Here is a 27,883-nt window from a genome sequence, read left to right as displayed (position 1 = left end):
CGCAATGTCAAGAAGCCCAAAGCGCTGGTTCAGATTGCATTAAATTGATATAGATGAAAGACAGTTTTGTTTTAAAGAGCTACATCTACGGCTTCTAAAACTCACTAGAGAAAACAGAAAAAACGTGGTATTCTAAACACGCCAATCAGTGTTTTCATTTTATGCTTTTTTTTTTCCCCCTTTGGTTAAAATGCCAATGCTTTGATCTAAAGAAGAAACACACTATGAGTACATCCCCAATTCAAGAAGGAATTAATGTCAAATGCAATTTGAACGTGATCCGTCAAAGCAAAAGGTGATGATAGATATTCAACAAACATCACAACGGAGTAAAATGAACAACCTACCTTCTCGTTTTTAATCTTCTTTAACGTCTTGCAATCGCTGTTAACATTTTCCACCTCATCTGGTTCAGTTTTGGAGGTCAAAGCTGGTACTATCCCAACAGATTCAAGTGCAATATTCCCCATTTGATTAGCATCTGCCAAGTCTGGTGATTGTGTGTTCTCAAAGGACGCATTACGACTATTTCCCAAAGCAACTTGGGCCTGAGATACGTCCTTCTCAGAGACGCCAATTGCCACGACTGGGGCACCATCTGTTTTGTCTTTCTTATTTTTCCCGCCGGCTCCTTCCTTGTCTTTTTTACCTCCGAGAACACCTCGGGAGGCCTTGCCCCCTTTTTCCATGTTCTTCCCGGAGGTGGAATTGTTGCCGGCAGCGACCGCGCTCGCTGCTGCACCTGTTGGTTCCCCTTGAGTCCGTCCGGTGGGCTCCTTTTTCCCCCCATCCGCGGAAGCTTTGCTGCTATTGTCTTTAGAGTTCTTGCTGCGCTTGTATTTGGATTTGCTCTCCTTGCCTTGAGCGCCGGAGACCGGGCTGACGAATCGTATGTTGTCGGGCAACGCTGCCACTGCGCTGGGTGGTGCCGCCATGCTGTCCTTGGTGCCAGACATCTCAAGTTTGTCCTTCTCTAAGTCCGCGTCGAGGTCGATGATCAGATTTCCAACACCGATATCCCACTCATCCCCGCTGTCGTAAGTGTCCACCGCATTCGAGTCCACACCTTTCCCGCCTGCAGTGCCACCACTTAGGGACATTTTAGTGCCAACGGCCCAGGAATGCCTCGGTGAGGTCCGACACCCTCTCGGACGGTTGGGAGTCAGGGGCAAGGGTCAGAGAATCTTCACGTTCTACTCCTTCCTGTCCCATTTAACCACATTGTGCCCTAGAAAGAAAGCAAGAAAGAAAAAGGCACAAATTAATCCAACAATTCAGACACAGAGCAGCGACAGCATCTCAGAACACAGCAGCTCATTGTAAAACAAACGTTTGATCGCGAGCCAGTAATTCTTGGATGATCACTGTGCAAACCACCACGGTAATACCCACTGGTAACAGCTCTGCTCCGAAACCCGCTCTCCATAATCACTTCCCACGGTCGTCATGGCAACCGTGGGAAATGTAGCCTAAATCCTGCTTTGACAGCCAAGGTGGCCCCCGCTGTTCTGAATGACTGACTTTCTTTTCACAAAGCGCCGCAGATAGTGTCACTGCTGATAAATAAGAAGTAGCTGGCCGATCGCACAGCCCACATGCTTTATAGAGCCGTGCCTTCTCAACTCTAGAGCACAACAGTCATGTGGTGTCAGAGGGGCTTAAAAGCGTGTGATTCAGGAGAAAAAGCAGGTTGTTGCATTTGCTTACAGAGCATAAAACAAAGATCATTGTTTTAAAGTAAATCAATACAATGGTTTTCCACAAATTTCACTTGCATCCGATTGTAGATGAGTTGGAAATCAGCAGGAAAAAGAAAAAAAAAAAAAAAAAAAAGCAATCCCGGTCTTCAAGGGGTAATCATGTAGATTTTGGATTGTTCTCTCTAAATATTCATGAATTATTAATTGAATGAATACAGTGACTGGTTACAGAAAGCTACATGAAAACAGCAGGTCAAAGTGAGCCGGTTGTGTCCATTTGTCTAATATATTTCCTACATCTTTTTTGCCATATACGACATTTGAAAAGATCCTGGGAAAGATGGGAGAAAAAAAACGGGGAAGGAAATAGATGTCTCCATGGGAATCGCACAAGCTCATCAGCTGCAGTTTACAGCTGCACTAGTGCTATCACAGTTCTTCCACATTATCCTTCACTAATATGTCACACTGGAAATGGAAACATTTTAAAAATAAGCTGCATTAGGAGCTTAGGAATTTCTGTAACAATTAAATTTTATTTTGTACAATATCAAGTGGAGTAAAATCAAATAAAATTTTGTCTAGCACATTTCAGCTACAAGGCATTTCAAAGTGCTTTACACCATAAAAAGCACAAAAACACAAAGTCATGCAACATAGAATCAACAATCAAAACATTACATTAAGTTAAGTGCCATCATTAAATTTGTAATTGATTACGTTTCAAATGCAAGGTGGGGTTTTAGTCTAGATTTAAAGGAAGTTAGTTTTTCAGCTGTTTTACTGTCATGACGTTTGAGTCATGAAAAAATGGCTTTATAGAGTATTTTAGTTTCTTTTATTCCAAAACAAGAAGACTACGAGTTCTGCACAACAGATGTCATTATTTCTTTTTTTCCCATACGTAGGCATAATTGCTAAAATGTTGCATAGTGCTCCATTGAACAAAATAATATACTGATTAGGGATGGCAATTATCAAATTTATCCATCTTCTTTGATTAGCGGGGTTCACCCTAGACAGGTTGCCAGTCTGTCACAGGGCAACACAGAGACAGACAGGACAAATAACCATGCACACCTAGGGACAAGACAGACCAATTAACCTAACAGTCATGTTTTTGGACTGTGGGAGGAAACTGGAGTACCCACGCATGCACAAGGAGAACATTCAAACTCCATGCAAAAAGACCGAGGCTGGGAATTGAACCCAGAACCTTCTTGCTGCAAGGCAACAGCTCTACCAACTGCACCACTGTGCAGCCCAATTATCAAATTGTGTCCCTTTATGGTGAATTTTGAACCAACATGAATGAGAAATTCTGCATTGAGACGTTTATAAACTCTGTAAAACTAAAAAAAAAAAATCACTAGTCTTGGGACTGCTAAGTTTACATTTCATTCCACTGCACGAGAACGGCAGTAAAAATCTAGATCCTTAGTATGGATTTACTGCTGTTATTGTGTGTAAACTGCACTACTTAATGTCTTGAAGTAGCCTATTTAATAGTTCCTAAGTTTTTCTGCAGATGCATGCTATATACAAAACAAAAAAAATAAATGTCATGGAGTGAAAATAGGAAAGGCTACGCTTCTAGTGTGGGTGTATTTCAGACATTTAGAACAAAAAAACTAATTATCGATATACTGAAAAATACGTCAAGATATAAGCATTTCATATCAGCCAAAGTGGATTCCGAGATAACTGGGTTATCTTTGTTTGAATTAGATTTTTTAAAATGATACAGAAAAATGCATGTGTTGCTACATCAGGCTAGTGGTGAAACGGTTCACGAAGAACAGTCAGACATTTAATTTCAAATTCACACAGCCACTTTTAAGCTTTATAGAATCACATTTAAAGTTAATTTGTTCATCAAGAATGTCTCTCAAGTTCAAGTGTCTAATTATCTACCCGATTCATTTACTTGTGTTATGTTCAGCCAGGCTAAACTACAAATGTTCACTCGCTTTGACGTTTAAAGCATGTGTTACTTTGACTCATTCAGACTGAATTCCCACCACATCTGAAGGTCCTTTCACTTCGTTACCGTTGGCAAAACTAATTAGGTCAGATTTTCGGTATGCTGCTACGACAAAGAAACCTTGTTGCTAGTTTTTGAATTTTCTGTTAGAGTTGAAGTACATGAGAAAAAAAAACCAAAAAAAAAACAAATCTCTAGACACAGAGGAGGACTGTTCCTTTTCATTAAACATCACTCCTCTGTCATTAGACCAACACTCCAGAAGGGTCACAGATTGCAACCCCCTGCCCTGCAGTGACAGAGGTAAAACTGTTGAACAATCATTTAATCACTGTGCCTGCTTCTTCCTCACAGATGGTTCCCCAAAGGAACAACAGGCAGTGGTGGGTTTTTGGTGGGCGGAGAGCTACAGCTGTCCCCGTAAAGCTGCTTTAACAGTTGTGAAGTCCAATTTGTCCAACACCTCCACAAAGGAAAGGTTGTAACTCTATCAGCAGTTGACCCACTGTACACCCCCTTAGCTAGAACTGCAGTGCAAGTCTCTTTTGGAAAAAATAAAAATCAGCCGAGTAAATGTCCCAGCAAGTGCCTCATTGAGCGAAAGCCATGCCTGCTGCACAAGTCCCACAGGGCTTTCACTTTTTTTTTTTTTTTTTTTTTTTTTTTTTTAGTTTTACAGATCAAGTTTCACTTTGCTTATCTATCAGCAGCCATGTAGGGGTGACTCTGGCTTGACAGTGCTAATGTGAAGACAAGGAATAGTAAGTTTACCAGGGAATACAACTAAATTAGATAAGGAAGTGGGGGGAGTCTTCTGAGTCACGAAACAAAAAGAACCAAGGCCATTCCCCAGTTTTTTAAGAGTGTTTCCAAACCTGACAGTCTAGCATATTTGCTTTGATTGGGGAACAAAAATGCAACATTTGTTACATTTTCTGGTGTGGTTCGCTTTCACAATGCGCTGTACCAAACAATATGAAAATTAATTTATATTGTGGCGTCGCTGCACCAAGAACTACTGAAGGAAACAACAAAAACCTCAGAAGAAGATACGAGTTCTATTTCCATCTTCACGAAATGTAAACAAAAATGAAGTAGCATCAAATTTTGTTGGGTTTCTCTTTTGTCTTTGGTTAAAGACCAGGGGCCATTTTCTAGTGAACATGAAACTCGCACATTTGTTTTGGTTGCAATTGCCCAGAATGCACTGCGCTATAGTCTGCTTCCTGCTTTTGGAGCAGTCTCTTGTCCACTTTAATACCCATATGAATTCGAGACATGGTAGAGTTCACTTTAATTGAACCAAGGCCTAGGTTTTTAGGCAGACCAGAGTTTACTTTTTTGGTCCTAACAAGAGTTTGACTCCCCCAATGAACCAGACTTCCTAAGCAAACGGACAAGAGTTTGCTTAAAGTGGACTGAACCCTCACACTGTTTCAAAGCTGGAGATCAATAAGGCTTCTGAGAATACAAGTCACTGCTAGCATCAACTGTGGTCAACCGAAGGACTCAAATGCAACCACATAAAAGCTATAAATCAAAACCAAAAAAACACAGTGGCTCATGACAGACAGCATTTGTTTCAAATAACAATGTAGAGTTTATATTTACTGTTTAGCATCAAAATAAAGAGCTCCAACTTCTTAACTAAATATGATGGCAGATGCTCCCAATGTCAAGATGAGGCAAAAACATTGATTGTTAAATGTTAAAGTTGAAAATCCTTGGAATATATCAAGTAATAAAAAACGAGTTGGATATTTACCAAGAAATCTTTATTGGCTCTTCTCCACTGAGGTAGCTGGTATAATTAAAATTATAAAAGACCTTACAGTCTCATTATGCTTTTACTTTTTCATTGAGGTACAAAGCCACTCACAATTATTATTTCTCATGTCTAATCCCAAGTGCTCCAAATCTTATTAAGGACAGAGAGGAGATTCGTCAAAGTTACTTTTAATTGTCTTGTACAGACGGAGAAGAAATCACGGGAGATTTTAATCTCTGAAATGCATGCCCTGCATAGTTGCGGTGCTATGCGTCGTTCCAGCTCCAACTAGTCAGACGATGGGTTTTCACAAGGAACTGGGCCAGAGCCATCCTCCCACACGTTACTGAAACAATAAACCAAAGGGCAGGAGCAAAGAGTTTGTTTATCTTCTGTCAACTTCATATTCTTTCAAATTGAGAATGTATAGGTTTACTGACTTTGGTCAGGAAAAATAAACAATTTGGAGACTTACTGTTGGGGTCTCAGATGTAATTAGACTTAAGAGACATGGTTATTAGTTGTGAGAAGAAAACCGGATTATTTAAATTTGTTTATAAAGTTTGAGTCTATTTATTCCAAGGAATCCATGAAACAGGTCATCAATGGTAAAGGTCTGCTTAGTGCAGTAACTGGTAGATTTTCCATGATCTGAGGGAAGGAAAATAAGAGTCCAGAAAATGTGGGTTAGTCATATTCTAGACAGCGGTCACAATTTTCAGCCATAGTATCGCAACTACATGTTTTCCTGATACTGTGCAGCCCAACATAATACAAATAGATACATTTTTAACTAAACTGTACACTATCTGCATTTCCATTGACAATTTAACGGCATGAATTGGAAATACAAAAATAAATTTGCATAACGGAAACCTTGCCAATTCATAAAAACAATTTTTTCGATAAAAAGTGCTGGGACAAGGTTCAAGCGTCGAAATTAATATATTACGTAAAACTGCAGAGGAAACAGTTTTTTTGCATAACACGAGTCATGATCAACAACCAGATGTTACTACTGGCAGAAACGACGAAGAAGGTGTCAGGAAGTGTTAGGAGGATGAGGGCACAGCATGTTTTTAATGACTCATCCCGTAAGCAAACTTATTCAAATGATTCTAATTGCATTTCGTATTTATTGCAATAGACAAAGTTTTGCACATACTTGTAATGGAAACCAGGCTAATGTGCAAATAACTGCAAAAGTCTTGCTGATGAACTTTAGCTTTTAATCTGCTGGATTGACATGAGAGATCTAAGAACATGTACTTTATAACCATATGTCAACTGAATAACAAAGTGCCTCGACATTTTGAAGTCAAAGTGGGGCTTAATGTCAACCAACGAACCACAAATCATTCAGATAGGGATCACCTGCATTATTTTCACACTTCCAAATGTTCAAAAACTGAAAATCACACTTTTTCAGTGTGTATACCGATCATCAAACAGCATACTCTTTGATTCATGTTTTAAGTTGAATACAAATCCAATAAAGGTTGGGAACACATGCTTTGATGCGTAAATTGCAGTAATCTTGTATTCTTTTCATTCTCTGTTGGATACAGAACTACCACTTCAATCAAAGAACCGGTGGCACTTCTTGTTCAGGGTTTGTTACATTTCATTCTTGAATTGAGATGAAAGGAGCAGGAAAATCTGTAGCAGCAAGTAAAAGCCTGATCGGTGCATCCACCCACCGGCCGTTATGTCTCACGTCCGTAAGATACAGCCGCTTCAGAAGGACTGGGTCATCATCAAACAAGTTATTGTTAGCAGAGTGACTCATCAAATTATCCAACATATTTGACATAAATCAGTTGCGATGGCTTTGGAGAAAGTCTAAGAATCCTCACTGCATCTAAGGATAGAGTTAATTAGGGGTCTATGACTTCCATCATGCAGAAAACACAGAAGGAAAGTTGACACGGTTGAATGTAAGACTTAAGTTTTGTCAGCACCAGTTGACTGGTGGCGCAATGCTGTTACAACCACATGTAGTGAAGAATAAAACAGATAAAAGACACAAAAATAAACAAAGGCTCTGATCGTTATGGAAGGTTTTGCCGTTTGCTGGTTTTCCTGCGAGACGTATTCTGGTGTCCAGTTAAACTCCAAAATAGAGATTTTATTTTATAAAATGTGAAAACATGATTATTTGCTTTGCGCCGAATGTTTGAGTTCTTTAAATGATAAAAAAAGAAAAAAAAAAGACAGTGAAAAACTTTTAAACACCTTGTAAAATAATTTGATGCTCCGCTGAACCACAGCAGTTATATTTGTGAAACCTGAACAACAGCAAATGTGGATTTCTGGTTATGGGTTTGTTGAACTGTTTTCATTGCCTCCATAATCACATCCCTTTTGGGTAAATAAATATGGTTAAAATGGAAAATATTGGAATTCAGAGAAATAAAAACGAGAAAAGTGGAAAGAAACGGAAAATAAAATGTCTTTCATAGGGCCCTAGACACTGTCCCCTGGCCAAAGTGTTAAGTAGGAAAATTTAGCGTTTGATGACAAATCCACATCTTTTTAAACAGAACATTCTTGTTACCTGGAATTTGTTCTTTTCTACTATATTTTTCCTTAAGATATTGTCTTTTTACTCTATCGCTGAGTCGTAAAAATTAATATATATAAATTATAGGCCTTGAGTACTTTCAACTTGGCAACTTTGGCCCACGTGAAAAAAAAGTTTGGACACCACTGGCCTTAAAGCGTTTACTTTTTGTGAGACATAAAATTTTATGTGCACCTTATTTAGTTCCTACCAAGTGCTTAGAGCCAGAAAAGCCCCATTCACAATATGCTTTCATAAAACATTGCTGCTTTCTTTTGACACACCACAGCAACGATAGCATAAGATTGAAAATATCCTGTCTTCACTTACTGTGAAATGCAGATCTGTGATTTGACATCCTATCAAAGCAAACCAGTGAAATGTGTCAACTGTGTCGCTTAGTGTCCTGGTTAACCAATAATAACGGCATAAAATGATTGTTTTGGTTTCTTTATTGTTATTTTAAGCATTCCATAGCCATATAAACGGTTTTCTGATGGAGAATGAAAATTGTAAGCAAACACAATGACTCAACTTGTAAAACAATTTTTTTTTTTTTCCTCTGCAGGTCATGTATAAAAGGGAACGCCTTATCTGGAAAGGCTCAACAGAAACCTTCATGTAATTGGATTGTGCGGTTGAGCTGGTTACCAGAATAGAAATGCACCCAGCCAATCCAGGTGATGGGAATCAGAAGTCTGTAGGGTAGCTGGATTCCTCATTGGTTAATAATTTCACCAACAGAAAAAAAGAAAACTGTCAGTCTCTTGCATCATTCTTACATCAGTACTGGATCCAAAATGCAGTTTTGTGAAAACAACCAACATCCATAATGTTTCTCTTACTGACAAGGCTACAAGTAGAAACTGAATGAATTTAGCATATAATTATTTGCAAACCTCTACTGAAATGTAAAATATTTAATAACCATAGAAGAATGGAGTATTCGAGAAACTGAGTCTTCTCTTCTTCACTTCTTCTCAAGAAGAGTCTGTGCGCAACTTTTAGACAAATTACACAAGTCACTGATCAGTCTGTGTTTTTCTGTAAGCTCACCCCCTCCCAAAACAATTTTAAATCTCATCTAAAATCTTTTGAGAGCTGGAGACTTGAGTGTGAATCAATCATGCATATTCAAAACTTTGCCCACGGGGGTGTGCACACAAAAAACAGCACGACTATTAGCCAGAGCCGTGATTGCAAAGAAACACTTTAAAATCCAGTTTGCTTTTATTATATTCAAGAGAGAGAGAGAGAGAGAGAGAAAAAAAACACTAGCTTGATTGCAGCAGAGCTGTAATTCCAAAAAAGACAGGCTATCTTTGATAAAACTATATCAATCATAGCACATTTCAGCAACACGGCAGTTAAACATTATAAAACCATCATACAGGCACCACTTAAGAAACAAGCAATAAACATTGCATAATGTCAAAATCCACCATCAAATTCATCAAGTAAATACACATCAAACATGTTGATTGATGTTCCACTTACTATTAATCAAAACAGGTGGGATTGTAATCTTTATTTGAAGAAAAGTCAGTGTTTTGGCTGTTTTTCAGTTTTCTGGAAGTTTGTTCCAGATTTGTGGTGCATAGCAGCTGAATGATGCTTCTCCATGTTTGGTTCTGGTTCTGGGGATGCAGCGCAGAAGACCTGAGAGGTCTGGAAGGTTGACACAGCAACAACAGCAGATGTCTAATGTATTGTGGTACTAAGCCATTCAGCGATTTATAATCTAGCAATATGTTAAAGTATATTCTCTGAGCTACAGAGAGCCAGTGTAAAGGTTTTAAAACCATAGCGATGTGCTCTATCGTCCTGGTTTTGGTGAGAACTTAATGCGTTGGTGCAACAACCTCTCAATATTTGCTGGTGACCTAAAATTTGTATATTTAACCAAAATTTCTCAATATTATAAATACATGAGTGGAGAACCCAGGTATAAAATTAGACTGGGATGTAAGTTTCAATCGTTTGCTGTGTTTAGCAGCAAAAATAATAAGGTCCATTGACCTCACATTGCTCATGAGCTGTGCAACAACTGAAACTCCTCTTATCATGCACAACCATATCAATGCCTTTCTTTTTTAAAAGACATGCCAAATTAATGTATGATCATTTCTGAAGGGTTTGCTGGAAATTGAGATGCATTCACATTAGTGCAACAATAAAAAATACAGGAGGACTGTCAAAACAGCAGGCACAGCAGATATATATATATATATATATATATATATATATATATATATATATATATATATATATATATATGTGTGTGTGTGTGTGTGTAACTCAGCCAATTAGTCCCATTGCCTCAGCGGTAATGTAAACTTTCTAAAACTTCTAAATAAGTTATAGTAGCAGTCATCTATTTTTCAGAGCAGTGCTAATGAGGTAAATGTGGGGATGGAGTTAGACAAACATCTCGAGGTGACATGTCAGATTATTGTCTGCTGGTTTTAGAAGACACTGCAATTATGCTGTGTGCTTAAGTCTCTTCTTTTAATGATCACCAAGAAGTTGAAAATATGAAAATGGCAGAACTAATTAGCCTCTTCTTTTCCTCCCTTTTTAAAATCAGTTCTGCTTCCTTTGATGGCCATATCTACAGATAAAAAGACTTGCTTCCAGGGATTAAATAGGCAGCTTTGTCTTAATGTAACCTGTAGTCAAACTGAGACAATAACTGGATGTGGACTTTTAAAGTAAAACATCCTCATCTCCCTACATATATGTTTTCCTACTTGTATTTTAATAATTAATTGTACTTTTAGGGAAAAAAAGGAATACATTTGAAATCAACTTTAACTTGCATATTTGTTTTCCTGAGAGTCCAAATAAACAATCCAATGGTGGTGTATTTATGATAACTTCTGTTGGAGCAGATGAAAGGAACATCCACACAGAAGCTCCAGTGTTAAAATAAAAAAAGAGGAGAAAAAAAAAAAAACTCAGACAAGGTGCCAGATTGATTTTTCCTGCGTTCAAAGGGGCCTGGAGCAGAAACAGGAGCAGCTCCATTAGCATGCTGAGCCATTCCACTCCACGGCCGTTTCTGAATTACACAAGCAGTCACCAAGATTCTCAGAACACTTCTAATTATCTGAGCTCTCGCCGGTCTATAATTGAAGCACTCTGTTTGAATGCGGGTTGACGTGGTAACAGCAGAAGCGTCCATGGTGCGTTTGTTTGTATTTGTGGGTCAGTTGTAAAGGAGGCTCACTCAGTGCATGGGGGAGTTTAAAGGCTGATTATATATCATTACAGCGTCCATCTGTGTTGCTGGGTTCATATGTAAATATACCTGTCTGCAGAGAGCTTACAGACATGAAGACAAAGACTGAGGAATGGAGTACAATAGTGTCAGAGTAGATATTTCAACTGACCCAGATTGGTTCAACTTCTTTCCTTCTTATCCCCAAATCGCATTTTCCTATTATGACTCTACCACAAAAGCCCCTCTGATTAGGGCTGCACAATATTAGAAAATCTTGCGATAGTGATAACATTGGTAAATATCACAATGCATGCCTATTTTCTCCTTTCCGCTCTTTCTTACCATTGCTTCTATGCCTATGATCTTTAAAATTTGGGATAAAATCATTTGTGTCCAGTGTGAGCCTTTCAAACTGGCTAAATATTTCTGCTGTGTTGCTTTAATTTACTTATTATAGTGCAAATAGAGAAGAAGATAGTTTAACCTCTTGAGGAAATAAAGAAAATAAGTAGGTCTGAAGTTAATCAGACTATAACAAACGCAGCCCCATTGTATGTGCACGAAACCCCACCCTGCTCCGCTCTCATCAATCACACATCCCACATGATTCGCACTTGACTCACTCTGTGGTTACAGCAAGCGACAAGGTGGAGCTAGAAGTCGTTAAACAACAACTAAAGAAGGTTCACTGCTAACTGAAATGGTGGTCGAAAATCGAAAGCAGAAAAATCTTAATTTAAATATGTCAGGTTTACTTCAGGCTCGATCTAAACTCTACATTAGCATGAAAATGCGAGTTCATGACACTTGAGATTTATTGGCCGACAATTATTGCACACCGAACAGCGCTTTGTGATATGAATTTTGTGATGATGATATAATAATCATGTAATTCTTCAAGGCTCTGCCTTGGCATTACTCTGACCTCCTGATGATGTAGCGCGAAAAGTACGTGTTGAGCCGGAAAGACGCCAACATCTCAGGTATCAAGTCTGTGTTTTAGTTTTTTGATGGCCAAGTTCAAGCTGTCATCACACTGGACAAATTTAACAAACCATCGCAACAAACCATTACAAGTTTGTGCATGCTCAAATTGCTGCTTGAGTGGGTCTTTTAAGATGTAGAATAGCCTCTGTTCTGTGTGAAGGGACCGCTGTGGACAGGAACTTAGCAAGTGCTAACAGTTCTGTAACATTATGATACGTTTGAGTGGTGAATAAAGCAAACCGTTCAGTGGTAGTGCTAGCTAAAAAAAATGTAAAAGACCATATTTGATCTTTCAATTGCCAAGCTGTAAACAAAACCCATTTCTGTAAAGAAAAATCTGGCAAATATGAAACACAGTACAAATAAGCAATGCTTACCTCAAGTCGTTTATCAGAATATTAACACTTAAAAATGTACGAATACAAAGTGAACGTTATTAAATATTTAAATATGTATTAAAAGTCAAAAGCTATGAGAAACTTTGAGTTGAAGTGGTGTTAACATCCTGTGTTGTAGTCTGACCGTTTAAACTATATTAAGCAAAGAATTCACTATTAAGCCATTTTCTTAGTGTTAGTCATATGCCTAGCTCTATTCATAGTTACTCAATTCAAAGTCAGAGCAGCAATTATAACATTCCAGTACAAAATGAGACACTCCTTCAAGAATTTGGCAGGTCATCAATTGTGACCGAAACATTACAGTGAGACCCTCCCTTCATCTCACAAAAAAGAAATAGGAAACAATACTACAGTCAATGTCCCAAACAAAGTAGAGTTGGAAATGAATCTGGTTCAGCCTCACCATGATCTGCTGCAGCTTCTACTCACAAAACAGAAAAAAACAAACAAAACAAAAAAAAACAAGTGATATATTGAGCAAATTAATGAATTGTAGCAGTTTTTTTCTAAGGATCATGTATTAAAATAATTAGACAAACAATAAACTGAAGCTCATTAGTCAAATCAAACCAATAAAGAAACTGGTGATAAGAGTGCATACATTACGGTGAAAAAACAGGTTTATTTCTAAAAAGCAATGTTATTGTAGTTGGGGGAAAAAAACAGCATTAAAGCCTTTGGATGTAATTTTTCGCTGAATGGAGTTAAATATTATACAGTTACAAAAATACCAGGTCCCATCTCTCCCATTCTTATCTGCAGTAGTGAAACGTAATGGGAGATCTTTAACAGCTCATCAGTCCTTTATAAAAAACAGTCTCAAATTTAAAATCACTCAGTTGTTTAATGAAAACCAGTCTGTGTTTCCAAGCAAGTTTCAGTGGTAGGAATTAGCAGTGGGCTGGGGTTTGCAGGGCTTAGCAAACCGCAAAGGGTGAAACTCTTCCTCACCGTGGAATATGAGCGTGACCGTCACGCCTGACTGCCTCCAGTTAGCAGGACTTTAGCTAGGCCCCAACACTATTTAATGGAGGTTCTCTTGATTGTCCATACCGTGACCTAAAACAGATGCTTTTCGCTTTGCCAAGCAAAGAGCATTGAAGTGTGGTTGACCCGACACGTACAGTGGCAGACTAAGTGCATTAGAGATTCCCATGCAAAATGTTCATGACAAATAGTTCCCCATTTCCACAAGTAATAACAATTAGCAAACGTTTATTTTCTTTAGAACGAGCCAAATTGTTCACTGAACACGGCTTTTAGCTAGGTGAAAAAAAGGGCAACGATGTCAATAGCAGCTGCCACTTCATGTTAATAAATACTGAGAAAACTTTTATGTTACAGCTATTCTGAGACAAAACCAAAGTAGAAACTTTCAAAGAAAAGTCACAACCTTCATATAAATGCAGTGAAGAATCTTTAGTTCGTATTTTTTCCCCCCAATATAATCAACACTAAGTCCACCGATTCTGTCCTAAAGAACACAGTCGGTTTCGGAATGTTCTACAAAAATTGCCATCAATATTTTTTTTTTTTTTTTAAATCTCCAACAATCAAACAATCAAATACTCCAAATACTAATCCTAACCCTCTCTGCATAATAATGGCCAGAAATTGTGATTTAGCATGAAAACTCAATGTTTGCGAAAACTAATAACCGACAGTATGGTTGTTATTCTTTTTTTAGTTAAAACACCTTTGGTTCCAGGAGATTAATATTTAATATGAATATATAATTTGATTGGCTAAAAGCAAATCGACATGCTCCAGCGCCGATTTCCTTTAGCTCAAGTCACCAGAAGGTCATCACATTTATAGCTGCGTCTTTATAGGTGAAATTTTTGTTTTTGAAATAAAAACGACAAAATTGTCCATAAAGACAAAAACTTTGTGTAATAAATGTAATGTTTAAAAAAAAAAGGAAAATCAAATTCAAATGAGACTATATTTCTTCCACATATGTGCACCAAGTTGTTTTTTTAATAATGTGAAACCACATTATTAAACTATGTTGAAACATAAAGAAATTTAATATACTTAGATAAGGCTCCTTTGCCATCTTAACTCATTAATAGGAAAGAAGAGTTGTGAAACAGCAAAGCTTGAGGCAAACAAGCGCTCAGTCTCTTGGCAAACAATACTGTGAATGTTTGCAGAGCAGAAACAAACTTTTTTTATCTATGGTTTATTAGTTACTAGTTTAATTGTGGGCAGGCAATTGTATTCAGTTCAACTGTGGGGGTCCACAAACAAATCGTTTCTTTTCTTCTTGTAGAATCTATTCTCATGTGAGCTTAAAAACCAGCAAAGCACCACAGAGAAAACGACTCCAGATTACTGTAGAGTCAGAAGTCTATGAAAAGACACCAGGCAACTTACTGAGTGAATAATATACTGGACTACTGTTTGTACCATGGGCAGCTGTGCTGCTGCCATGTGAATGTCTAACTAGAGAAAGGGCACGGACGACCATTAACCCCAAATATCTGCCTGACTTTCTCCAAGCAGCTGCACAAAGAGGCAGAGTCACAAAGAAGCAAGGCTTCCTGCAGTATCAGCGCTCTGACACTTCATGTCTCAGCAGCAGTGTCACATTTCAAAAATCACATCGATATGGATCGCAATAATTTAGACCCAATTCATCAGTGACCGTGAGTAACGGTCCAAACTTTTAACAGAGCAGTAACAGTCCAAACGGCTTCATTTATTTTTTTTCTTCCTCTCCCTCCAAACGCAGCAGAGGAGCGTTATTTTGCAACTGAAATATTGCTCGTAAAAAGCGCACAGGCTGACAATAACAGCTGACAGTAAGTGCTGACATGTGTACACACTCAATCACTGCTGGCATTTGAAAGGCAGGAAAATGTGCGTCAGGGAGCAGAGGATGGCACGCTACATCTCAGTCATGATAGAATAGCATTTTTAGTCCCACTCTGAACGCCAATAAAAATCAGACGCATGTACTCGTGCCTGTCGGCTTTCTGGAACCAGCTTCCTTTAGGTGCACAAGCATCGCAATCTTTCAGTACGTTTAAGCACCTTGATAATGTCCCAACCAGATTATGGTAACATAAGAAGAAGAATTTCTTGGAGCTGTATCCCTTTTATTTTGAACATAGAAATAGAAAGTCAAATGTTCTGAAAAAGACAAAATGGATTTGGCTGAACTTTTCATGACTTCTAATAAAAGAAATGATCTGGACAAGCTCAGGATCTACAGAAAACATTGATGCAAAACAGAATACAAAAATATAAGACATTAACTTGACCAGCTGGTAGATATTCATTTCAGTCATTTCACCATATTTCCTGTATCTGGGCTGGACATCTCTCTGCAGATCGCATCATTTCAGACTCCAAAAAGCAGAGTACAAAATGACAGAAACTGCAAGCATACAAGACAGCAACCAGATAAAGTAGTAGTGAACCTACTTTAATGAGTTGCTAGCAAGTTGCTCTAAAAACTCTTCCATGTAGATGTTTTGAGTGAAAGAAGACAACCTCAGCTAAGTTAGCTAGCTTTAGTGTTAGCGAGGTGTGCAACAATACCAGAGAAGCCACAAAAATCGCCAAGAAGTTATTTTTATAGGACAACATTTACCACGGAGGTATTCCAGCTGTCAAATATTAAACTTGGAGGAAGATGGCGTTGCATAAAAAGAAAGCTCAACATAAATAGGCGAGTTGCTGTGTTTTATCCTTTGCAGATTTCAACCTATGAATCATGATGGATTTGGAAATGCTGGGAACTGCTGTTATAATGTTAGAATTTACAAGCAGATTAGGGCTGAGAGGCATGGTTTAGAAATACAATTTCAGATTTTCTTTCGTACCAAATCAGATTTCCATCAACTTCCTCTCACATTTTTTCCTTAAAAAGTGGTTACAAATGACAGAAAATATCTAGTTTGAAAAAAGGCTTTTATATTCATTCCTTCTATGAGTTGACCTGAAATTAAATTAGAAATAAAAAGAACACACTTGTCCAACAAGATGATGGATTGGGCAAGATGACAGCATTATGAACTGTGAAAATACAAGAATGCTTTGATGTGGGGTCGGGGGGAAATTAAATTTTTCCAAGAATCAAATCTTCAAAAAGAGAAAATTTTATCAATAAAACTGACTTTTCACCCAGGCCTAAGACAGATACTCATGTTTACCGATAGTAATATTGGATTCTAAAGGTCAGGTTAAAATCTAGGTAAATTAAGACCGTGGAGGAAAAGTGGATGAAATCTAAACTAAGCAAATATTTATGTAGACATTACAGTTGTTTGACATTATCTCGGCTAAAATGAAGAAGACTACAGAAGGAAGTTTCTTACAGAGTGTCGCAGTTTGATGTCTTACGCCTGCTTCGATAAGTAATTATGCTGTACAGATATCCTAGCATATTGAAATGGGTTTATAGAGGATCAGAACCATAATAAGTTAATAGAATAAAACAAAGTTTTTAGAAATTTGGTCAGTTTTATACATATCTATTGACAAAATTCATGAAAATAAATAATTACAGTGAAAAATAAACTGGTTTAAGTACCTGGGTTAGAAACAAAAGTCATACAGCTACAAAATGGAAATGATAAAGTAGAAATGGATGGGTATAAAATCAGGTTTCAAAGTTGACAAATGAACAAATTAACCCAGAGACGATTCAAACTGATTAAAAGCATTTGCCACTTAAAAAGTAGTTTTGGTTTACGGAACGGTGATCTGAGGATGGTACTGAGATGCAATGTGTGAATTGAAACATTTAGGTTGAACCACGGTGGCTGTTGCTCACCACTAAATGTCTAAGTGCCCTCAGGCAAGACACTTAACCCCCCCACATCTACTGGTCTGTGTTTTATGTGCATCAGTGTGTATTTTGGTCTGCAGATAGATAACGGACTAGCAGAGCAAACTTGAATTAAGGACGATATAAGTGCAGTCAATTTAGCATTGTAACAGCTCATTGGCAGTGGATGTTTGCTTAGCCTGAACTTTCATTCGTCACCTCTGAACTCTCTACTTTGAACAAATGGAGTCAGAAACACCTGGAGCTGCAAAATGGTTATAAAGTACAATTAGCTTGCGTCACTAAGGGCAACACCGCATGTTTGCTTAAACATATTTACCTTATTCAGACATCCGACGGCCCTGTTTAAACAACTGCTGCCACCGTGACCACCGTGTCATCCATTACAAGGAGATGCACAACACCCACCCCCCGCCCCACCATAAAACGGCAATCCAGCTCTGAGTGCACAGTCGCACTATGACCCAGAACACTAAGAAAGCACAGATTTGCTTGCTTTGTCCTCCGACTGTCACTAGTATAAACAAACTCTTATCCGTCACATCTTCCATCAACTTCCCCCGTTCTAAAGGTCTGCCTGCTCTCAGTTTCTCCGGCGTCAATCTGCTTGTCGAGTTGAGATTCAAAGCCAACAGGTTGCCTCCGAGACGTGGCGCTCGTCCTGTTTGTGTCAACATCCAATCTCGTTTCTAAACAGGTTGCAGTGACACGGGATCATTTTAAGTGTGACATATTTTGACACGTGATCGTCCAAGTATTTCTCTTCACTGCCATAAACAGTGAAGCTGAGTTTACGTTCCTCCGTAGAGAGTTGGGTCTCTCGCTCTCCAGCAAATACTAACAACCTGAGAACTACTTTATAGGTATAGTTTTAGTAGACAATTTAGACTGTTGGCTGTAAAAAGGCAGCTAGCTCACAAAAAGAACATCTTGTACTTTTTCCGTTGTCGTTTTTCAAGGCTTATTAACTGTTGGTAAGATTACAAAGCCCTTTTATTAAAAATGTTTTGTCTTCAAACTAAATCACAACACGATAGGGAGGGAGAAACTGAATAGAAACAGACAGAGCTGCTCAGTTTCAGGTTTTATTGTCGTCCATGCAAAATCCTCATCATCACATCGGCACAAATCTGCGGTTAGTTGCCGAGAGAGCTAAAAACACAAGCATGTTATTTTCAAACCAGTCACTGCGGTCTAAATCACTCACATTAAAGCTACAAGATTGCTGCTCTAGCTGTTTAGACAAATGTCCACACTGCAAATGTTTTTATCATGGCCAATAAGCTTCATGGTAATGGCACTGAAGCCAAAAGAAAACAACATGCACTCCCCGCAGCTACGCAGCGTGATCTGTCCAAATCCATTAGGTTTTTTTTTCCTCCCCCCTCTGAACTGTTGCTTTATTTGCTTGTATAAGGGTCTTTACTCCTGAGATTAACTGTTCTTTCTATTGATTTCCCTCAGCTGTGGAACTGCGTGATGCTGTTTATCACAGCATGGCACGCGTTTCTAGTCCAAATGAAGGTTTCTGTTCCATCGGCGTGATAGAATAACGAGGAATAGAGGAAAGTACTGACGACTTCCTGCAGTTTTATTAGATATGAGGTTCGTGATGAATGTTTAATATGGACAGAGGGGGGAAGTCAGAGTACCCAGAGAGAACATGCTAACTTCATGCAGAAGGACTGAAAGCCAGAAGTACCTCGTTGCTTCAAGGGAACAGTGCTGCTAACTGTGCCACCTTTCACTTTGGTTTTGGAAGAAATTATCCCTCATCTTGAACAATAAAATTACAGTTTATCGAAAAAAAAAAAAAAAGGAAAATTAGTTTTCCATATTTTGTTCCTTATACCAAAGATAGACACTTGTGTTTAAAAATGGTGCAAGGTTATCCTCATTTATTTTGTCAATGCTTGGGTTGTGTCGTTGGCAGAGTACTCTAGCATTTTTTTTACAATATTACAGATAGAAAACGAAGACAGGAAAACTTTTTAGATACTGATTATAAGCGAAGCCCTGCAACGTCTATTCTCAGAATGTCCCCCTTGCTCTCTACTAGGCTAAAGCTAGCTTCCCACAACGGAGTCTGTCGTGAATACTCATGCTAGTTAGCATAGCCACCAATGACAGCAGATAGACACATTTCTTGTAACTTTAAACTGTTTCTCCACCATTGGGCATGGACAAGCATGATTGACAGCGTTAAGATCCGCCTCCTGGCTCTGACTGGTTGTTTCTGAATGGGACTGCTGCATTTCTGCGCCTCTAGAAGGCATAGGAGCTCAATTTCTTCACAAATTATCTGTCTCATGTTAAACTGTCACAACATTAGTGGCAGTTTCAAACATGTAAAAAAAAAAACATTGTTAATACATGTTGCATACAGCAGCTTTAAGCCAATCAGATGCGTTTTACACTCCACTTTTCTTCCCATTGAGCCTGGCTTGCAACACTATATTCTACTCTGTGCGTATTACTGCGTTGCTTCAGGTGACATGCAGCCAGAACATTATAACAGCTTTCTTAACCGAGTTAAGTGTCGGAGAACGTGCTGCAGAAAGAACTTCAGTGCTCTTGTTATCATTGTTGAGTAAGTGCAACACCGATACAGAGTTAATTTGATCAACTTCACTGTAGCATCCGACCAGGTCTCAGCTATCAGCGCATGCCTAGTCCCAAATGACTCGGGTTGGTGCTTAGAGCAAAACAAATCCTGATTGGGACATCTGTGCTATGGATGGCAAAAATGAAATAAATGACAAAATTACAGCTCCAGATTTTATCCTACTTTTGTTTGTTAGTGATGTGAACATTTTTCTTCCTTAGCTGAACCATGTGTGGGCAAAAGCTGCTTTGATAAATATAGCTTTTTAGGTAAACCGTTAAGCCATAAAGCATTTGCTTCAACATGTGCTGCTAGTGAGATGATTTCCTAAACAGATTTTTACCAAAAACAGGCCTTATTTTTCCAGAAGAATTCAAGTTCTAGCTAAACCTCCTTCCTTGCTTTACTCTGCTGCGACTGTGTAATTTGCGGATGTTCTCTAATTTACTCATCAATATCACAAGTGAGGCTGGTGTCATCTGAGAAGCAAGCGTTATTTTTCTTTTTTTAGAGTCTTTGATTCGGCAGATGACAGTGGATTCTGCGCTATGATTAGGGCGACAGGGACAGATCCTCCCACATGCTGCCACCGTGCTACAGTATTGATGTGCTCTGAGGCATTCCCGCACATCACGTCTTCAAAGCCCTTTTCATGCTCTACACTAAGCTCGACACACACACACGCAAAAAAAAAAACATCTTTATAAAAGTGCTGTGACATTTTCCTCCCGAATCTGAGAGGACACTAAACTGCTTTCTTTCAACAAACTAAACAGCTTTCTGCAACAATCGTTTAAGTGGAATATTCAATTAATTAAGTGGAGATGAAAAATTACCATATGCGAGTTGCAGGGAAGAAGATAATCAGTGTCAGAATCAAGTGAAGCACGGCTGAGTAATGAGGTCATGTTGCTTATGAGAGGATGAATGAAGACGGTATTGAAAGCAGTGGCGTTTTAGACATGCTAAAGCGATTAACGCGGCAACGACGACGACAACAAAAAGGGGGGGGGGGTAAAAAACAACCAACTTGAATTGGCTTTTCTTTCTAAGAACACACACGGCGTGATACTTAAAACCCAAAAAGCAAATGAGGCAGCGTTTCTGCTGCACTAAACACTGTGCACACAGGCTATAAAAGACAATATCTTTATAGCCAGTGTGGGGGGAAGAGCTGAATCTAACCTGGGCTCTCATCCCAGGAAAAGATGGATCACCAGTTTTATGGCAAAAGCAGCAACTGTGCAACAAGCACTCAGTGTTCTTTTTTCTGCTGTAACTGGCAATTCACAAATTAGAAATCTAATCAATGCTGCAGAAACGACTGCAGAGTTGCATATTCCTTTACAGCTTCATGGCCACATACTGTACGGCCGCAAAATGGTTGGCACAGCGGAAAAAAAGAACGGAGGATTTAAAACTGCCCCACTCAACAACAACATGGAATAAGATGTAAAGATTAGCTAAATTAAAAGAACAGTCCTTATTCTTACTTTTCTCTGCTGAAGCGTTTGTCTCGAGCTCAATGCCGTAGTGGGCAGACGATGGGTTGTAAAGACACTAAACCGAACTGCATTTAGCCTGTAGATCTGTACCATCACTAAAATTTCTGCAACCATTTTTCCTTCAAGTATAGTAGTAGAATTTGTGTATTTGTTTATTACAAATTTATTGCAGAAAATGTGTCTATTTGCGGATATCTAAAACATTTAAAACATCAGAACACAAATCCAGCGTTGAAAGATGAAATGCTAGGTTAGCTGTTGCGTTATTGGCTGGAGTTTGCTAAACAGCCAATCCAGAAACGGCATGCATTTTCCCTTTCGCTGATTGGCTGTAACCCTAAGAGCAGAGATAAGAGCTAGCACATAGACTGTATGTGCTAGCTCTTGTGGTAGCGCAAAGATGGCTTCGTCTGTATATTTGGAGTTTGAAATATTAAAATAGGAAAGTAAAAGCATTTCAATAATTTGTGAATTTTAGCTATTCAAATAATCACAGCGAGCAGGTTAAAAATGTATCAGATGAATAATTTAGATTTTTGCCTGAACTCAAATTTACAAAATGTTGTCTGCATTACTTTTAAATAGCTGATATTATTAAAAGCCCCACAGAAACAGCCAACTTAGATTCAACTTTCATAACGAATTGTATGTTGGCATGGTGACCTTAAAGCTACACCAACTGACTGGGAAAATACTGGATTGAAATGTTCAACCCGTCAGGGCTGATTAGCCTAAAACTCTACCATTCCCAGTCATAGTTAAAATTTTGACTCCATCTCCACTAAACTCAACTGTATTTATTTTGATAAAAATATGCAGTAAAGCAATAAATAGACATAAATTAAGAAAGAATTCTTGTTTAGCACAAAGTTTAACAACTAACATAAAAATGCTGGGTAATAAACATCCTTTGGACACTAATAAATAATAACTGAAGAGATCAAATATGAATTAACGGTGAGAAACTTTTACCTTCACCCTGAACATTGCATGCTTGTAAAAAAAAAAAAAGCCCTGTATATAAACACCAACTGAATTATGCATCTTGACATTTACTAACGACAGCAATTTTATAAACACAAAGGCAAAAAGGTTGTAGCTTTAGACCAAAACGCATCAATTCCCTTATTTAAAGAGCTGTTAACATCCCTGAAGGTATTTGAAAGTCCATCTAAATTAGTGTGCACAAGCCAAATCCTTCCTTAGCTTGCCTTTAGTTGGTGTGTGGCCATGAGATGATGGCAGCCTTACAAAGCCAACATAATCCTCCTGTCCTGGACTAATCTAATGCCTCAGACCTCTAAACAAACATGGTTAAACTCCCTTGTTCCACTGTGGGGGTTTTTTCATATCCAACCCAACGCAGAACAGGTTCTGTACTGCAAAAAAATCACCGCTGAGCAAGTTGGGGAGGGAAATTCCACATTTGAGGAAATGTATATTTCATGAGCGAAGACTTTTGAAAAGGCAACTGAGAAAAAGGCAGAAAGCCATTATGCCATCACTTTTACATTCAGTTCCCAACAGCTTGTTTGTCGCCAACGTTAAACTGTCGAATAAGACAGGGATTCGCTCGAGTTGCGTCGCTTGCATTCGACGCCGAGTGCTAAATTTCTCCTCACATCTGATGGCTCTGTTAGACTCATAAAAATGTGTCTGGCAAATTACTACAAAAGCAAAGCTCCCCAACACCTTCGTCACGACGAGCACACATTACTTCTAAAAAAATAAAAAATAAAAAATAAAAAGATATCTGCTGAACAGAAATTGAAAAGATAGTTGGATAAAAACAAAGCTGCTCTCTGGAGGCTGATAAAAATATGATGAGCCACAGCCAACGGGAAGCACCAGACCTTCTACATGAATGAATTCAATTTTAGGGCAAATCCTCTGGGCCTCATGTTGGGATATTACCATCTTTCGTATTGATTCTAGTATGACAAGAGAGGAGGAATGCGTAATAAATCTGAAGATGAAGCACCCTTGTAAGTAGAAAATCAATGACAGACAAGTTGGTAAAGAACGCATACAGATTAACCACTCCTAAAGCTTCTGCAAACAGCTTTAATCATTACAGGTACAACTACTAAATGACACTCATTCCTGTAAAGCTGTTGTGTTGCTCTTCACACTAAAAGCTGTTTATTTGGTCAGATGACTCACTGCAATTGATATGCTCTGCACTTTGCAGTTGAGAGATCTCAGATTTATCAATTATTTATGCTTTTTATGTTCTTAAAGCCGTGTGGATCTCTACTGAGGCGGCGTTTTCTGTATGTCGCAGAAAATTGTTTTCTGAACGACACAAATTCTGATCTCCGCAAAGAAAAAAAAAAAAGCGAAAGCTAAAACTAAACCACGGGTCTGGTGCTGACTGACTGCTTTGCCAAGTTCTGCCAATGTGTTACCAAGACTGGTTAAACGCTCGCCGCACATCAGCTCTGCGTGACACACAGCATGACAGGGTGTGAACAATTCTTTTACGTTTTTTTTTTTGGTCCAGCAGGACCAGCCAACAGACTAAACATATAGCCGTGTGTAATTATGTTATTAGTCAACAATGCAGCGAGCTCAGTGAGAACAATTAAACTTCTCAACGTTCCTTTTATTGCTTTGGGAGCTTGTGGATTTATATACACAAACAAGAAACCACTCACTCAAACAGAAAAAAAATACACTTTCACACTTTGTGTTCTCCATGAATGGCTTGGGTGTATGATGAAACTCCTTGGCTAAGTGATGGCTCTTCTTTTACGGCAGGCATTTCAAACGTTTTACGGATCTTTTTATGAAGACATTTCTTGAAAACAGTCATTTAATAGTTTTGCAGTCTTGTAATTTTTTTTTTTACTGTGTGTCAGGCAGCAAAAAAACAGAAACATACAACAGATACCCTTTTTGATTATACAATTGTTTTGAATACTCTAACTCTATTTCAAGGAACTCAGGTAATGGGAGTTCAGTAGATAATATCTACTACAGAGTTTCCCACAGAAAACCTGCTAAGCCCGGTGAAAGGGATGCTAGGGGAGTCCACCAGTGTGCCAAAAAATGTTTCTAGTTACAACAATTCAGAGATACAAAAGCAGGCATCATAAATTGGTAAGAGTGTGTGAGGGCAACAGGGTGGTGACAGGACGGCACAATTGGTTCGAGCCCCCTCACACCCAGTTCAACTATAAACCTAGCTTAATCCGTCTTTGCTGTCTCTGGTGTAAAAAGCACCTTATTTAAAACAAACAACGCTAAGCTTGGTGGAGAGGCAAATAAAGCCTGGTGGCCCGCCAGGTTTATAGTACACTGAGGGGAAACATGTTCCAATAAGAGGTCCATCAGTTATTTTGGTTTCATCAGTGAGAGTAAATCATATTTCCATCATTTAACATGTAACAACAGTGATAACAATAAGGTTCTCAATAATATAACAAAAAAAAAATTCTGACATACCTAAGCTTTGACCATTTTTATGATTCTTCATTATAAATATAATTAAGAAACAGAGATATGGGAGAAATAAGTTGATGCATAAATGTTAGGCAATTACATAGTTAAGACATGTTTTGTTTACAGTTACAAAATGGGAACACATGGATACAATAAGCATATGGAAAACTAATATCTCAAAATGGCAAATAGATAAATTCACCAAGAACCTGTGCAAACAATGTTATATTTAAAAGGAATTTTCTGGAAAAAAAACAAAAACAAAGATTAAACTCAACTTCTGTGTTGACCGGACTTTATTGTGTTGTAATTAGGGGCTGGTTATTTAGTCCCTTTCCCATTTTAAACTTTCTACAGAATCCATAATTTCCTATCCAACTTTTTTGGGTACAATTAGTTATTTTGTTATAAAAAGCCTACTGGGCTTGTCAATTCAAACTCACATTAGAGATGTTTTCTTTCGTGTTTTAGCGACTGCTGACTAAGTAATTTCTTATCAACTCTTATCTTATGCGACTTCAATAAACAATGTCTAATAGCTGGAGGTCATTTAAACCATTACTCATGCCAAAGGTCATATACAAAATGGCGGTGTGTGGGTTTGAAATGGGGTAGAAACTGGTGGAGGAGAGAACCGAGCTAGAGGCCATAAACACAGTACGCCATTATATCCTCTCCAAATAACACAAACAGAAATCTTCTTTGGAAATAAACAGCATTTGAGGTGTTAATATGGTATTATTTAGTCCTGGTTGTTTCATGCTCAACGTTTGGGGGTGTGAACTGAACCCACTTCCTGCGAGATGTTTTGTACCAACCATGTGTCAATTCCTACCCCATAGGGAGACATCTTGTACTGGCTTTGACGACTGCCAATTTAAAATAATGTCCTTCACTCCTCTGCAAGCAAGAAGTAGGAATGTGACACCAATAAACAATATCTACCAGCCAGAGGTGGGTTAGACTTTTTGTGCTTAAATCAAAACCCCTAAATGATCAAATTTCAGGGTCAACTCAAGCAGCCCAAAATGGGCATCAGAACAACAACAACAAAAAATCCTACCTCCATGCATCATTACAAGTAAATAAAGCAGTCTGCAAAGGTTTGACAAGAACAACTGGTAAGTGACAAAACAGAGAAATATAGATATGAAATGGGTGACAACCTGGGTGAAGGACTAAACAGAACTTAGAGAAGTATATTAAAGCAGCTTACTTAAGTTTTTGATGTGGACAAGGTGTTATGGTGGTTTAGTTCATGCAGCAGGTCAAAACTCTAACACAGTGATTAACTTCCTCCACTCCCAAACACTCAAGTCACCAAAAGAAGATTGTCCTACATGTCCAAATGCATTTATTTAACCGCTCGCCACCATTTTGTGGCATTTAAAGTTTCATCAATAAAGACTTTATTTGAAGACATAACCAATGCCAGAAGGAACCCATGTTCACACTGCTCTTACAGCTGGCCCAGTTAAAGAAAGGAAACATGTGGAGAGAGTATATGAAGCCTTTCATTTTCAGTTTTTCTGTGGGTCCATTCCACTCAGGACCCCGTGGGGTCCCACGGTTCTTACTCTGTCCTGCTAATGTTTCACCACAAGTGTTTCCACACATCCAGAGGAGCAACGTGAGTGCACTCAGACATGTGTTTTTTTTTCTTCTTTTTTACAGTTAATAAACGTTATTGTCCCCAGAGGGGGGATAACTGACTGTAGCTCCCCCAGCTAAAGAAATGTAGTTAGCAGTTACCCAAATGTAGCAGCTCATTTCAGCTAATTACAGGACAGCTGAAAGCCTAAAAAGCAAGCAGAACTGAGTTAGCTTGGCGTAATGAGCTAACTACCGTGAGAGTAAGGTTAGCAGGCTGGCACAGTAACACAATGAGCTCAGAGTGCAGTCAGCCCTGGCTAGCTGCTGCATGCTGTGTTCCAGCTAGCCTCCTAACGTTAAATGGCTAACGAGTCGTAGCAATGTTAACAATGACAGAAAAGGTTTAAAAATGGGACAAACTTACCGACTTAACTAAACAATCCTATTCCAAACCGCTCTCCGTCCATGGCGGTGTGCGCTCCGTGTAAAGAATAAATCAACGTGCAGGCGACTGAGTTGCAGTAAAACCTCTAAATACAATCTGAAGCTCTAGTAGAAACCAGTGGCAGCGCACTCCCCCAGACACCCAACACAAGAGAGGAGGGGAGGCCAGCGATTCACTGGACTTCTGCCATCACACTTCGAGACACCGTCCACAGCGAAAACAGCCGAGTCCCAGGCGCATTTTCACCGCTGCCTTCCCGAGCCCCAAGCGAAGCGGTTCTTCGGTCGCAGCCTTCTGCAAATGAATTCCACAGTGAACGGCTTTCCATCCAGGTTAATTCCTCCGTGTTCGCCCGTTTGTGAAAGAGAGCATCGCGTTTGCTTCTTCGTGTGGGAACCGATACAATGTAGTCAAGCAGCAGGCAAGCAGCAGCAGCAGCAGCAGCGGGAGCGACTAGGAAACCCAGGAGAGGAGAGCCGGATTGAACTGTTACACTCTCCCCACAGCTCCTCGGAGCGAAAGGAAAAGGTGGAACTGGATCAACCGGACTGCGATTTGACGAGCCGGTTTTTCAATGGGGAAACGTCCACCATTTGATCCCAGCAGCAGCAACCATGAGTTGACACACACAGAGGCGTTTGTGTGGTGGTGTCTGGGGGATGGAGGTGGGCTTTTAGAAGTACCGGGGTCACAAGTTCAAGTTGCCTCAATCCTCAGTTTTGAATTTGTTTCATACCTCTGACCCACAAGGTCAACAATGTCACTCAGCGTGAAAGTTGTATGTTTTTTTTTTACCCTAGGTATTTGGAACAACAATCACAAACATTAGATAAAATGTCACAAAAACTGACTGACATCACTTGA

General features: G+C 38.9%; 1 protein-coding gene across 1 annotated transcript; it reads right to left on the bottom strand.

Moving 5' to 3' along the window:
* Positions 1-178: 178 nt before the first annotated feature.
* LOC106952194 (zinc finger protein 609) lies at positions 179-27,638 on the bottom strand. The gene is made up of 2 exons (XM_015040173.1): positions 26,999-27,638; positions 179-1,228 (listed from the first exon to the last, which is right to left on the bottom strand). Exon 2 carries the CDS (start codon positions 1,098-1,100, stop codon positions 207-209), a length of 894 nt encoding a protein of 297 aa, XP_014895659.1. The 5' UTR covers positions 1,101-1,228; positions 26,999-27,638; the 3' UTR covers positions 179-206.
* Positions 27,639-27,883: the final 245 nt, after the last annotated feature.

This window comes from Poecilia latipinna, unplaced genomic scaffold (assembly GCF_001443285.1).
Source record: "Poecilia latipinna isolate Pla-1442-1.1 unplaced genomic scaffold, P_latipinna-1.0 Scaffold498, whole genome shotgun sequence".
Lineage (NCBI taxonomy): Eukaryota > Metazoa > Chordata > Actinopteri > Cyprinodontiformes > Poeciliidae > Poecilia > Poecilia latipinna.
This window is presented reverse-complemented; position numbering and strand designations above follow the sequence as displayed.

Excerpts from the sequence above, each read along its gene's own strand:
- LOC106952194 (XM_015040173.1), bottom strand. The coding sequence starts at position 1,100 with ATGTCCCTAAGTGGTGGCACTGCAGGCGGGAAAGGTGTGGACTCGAAT.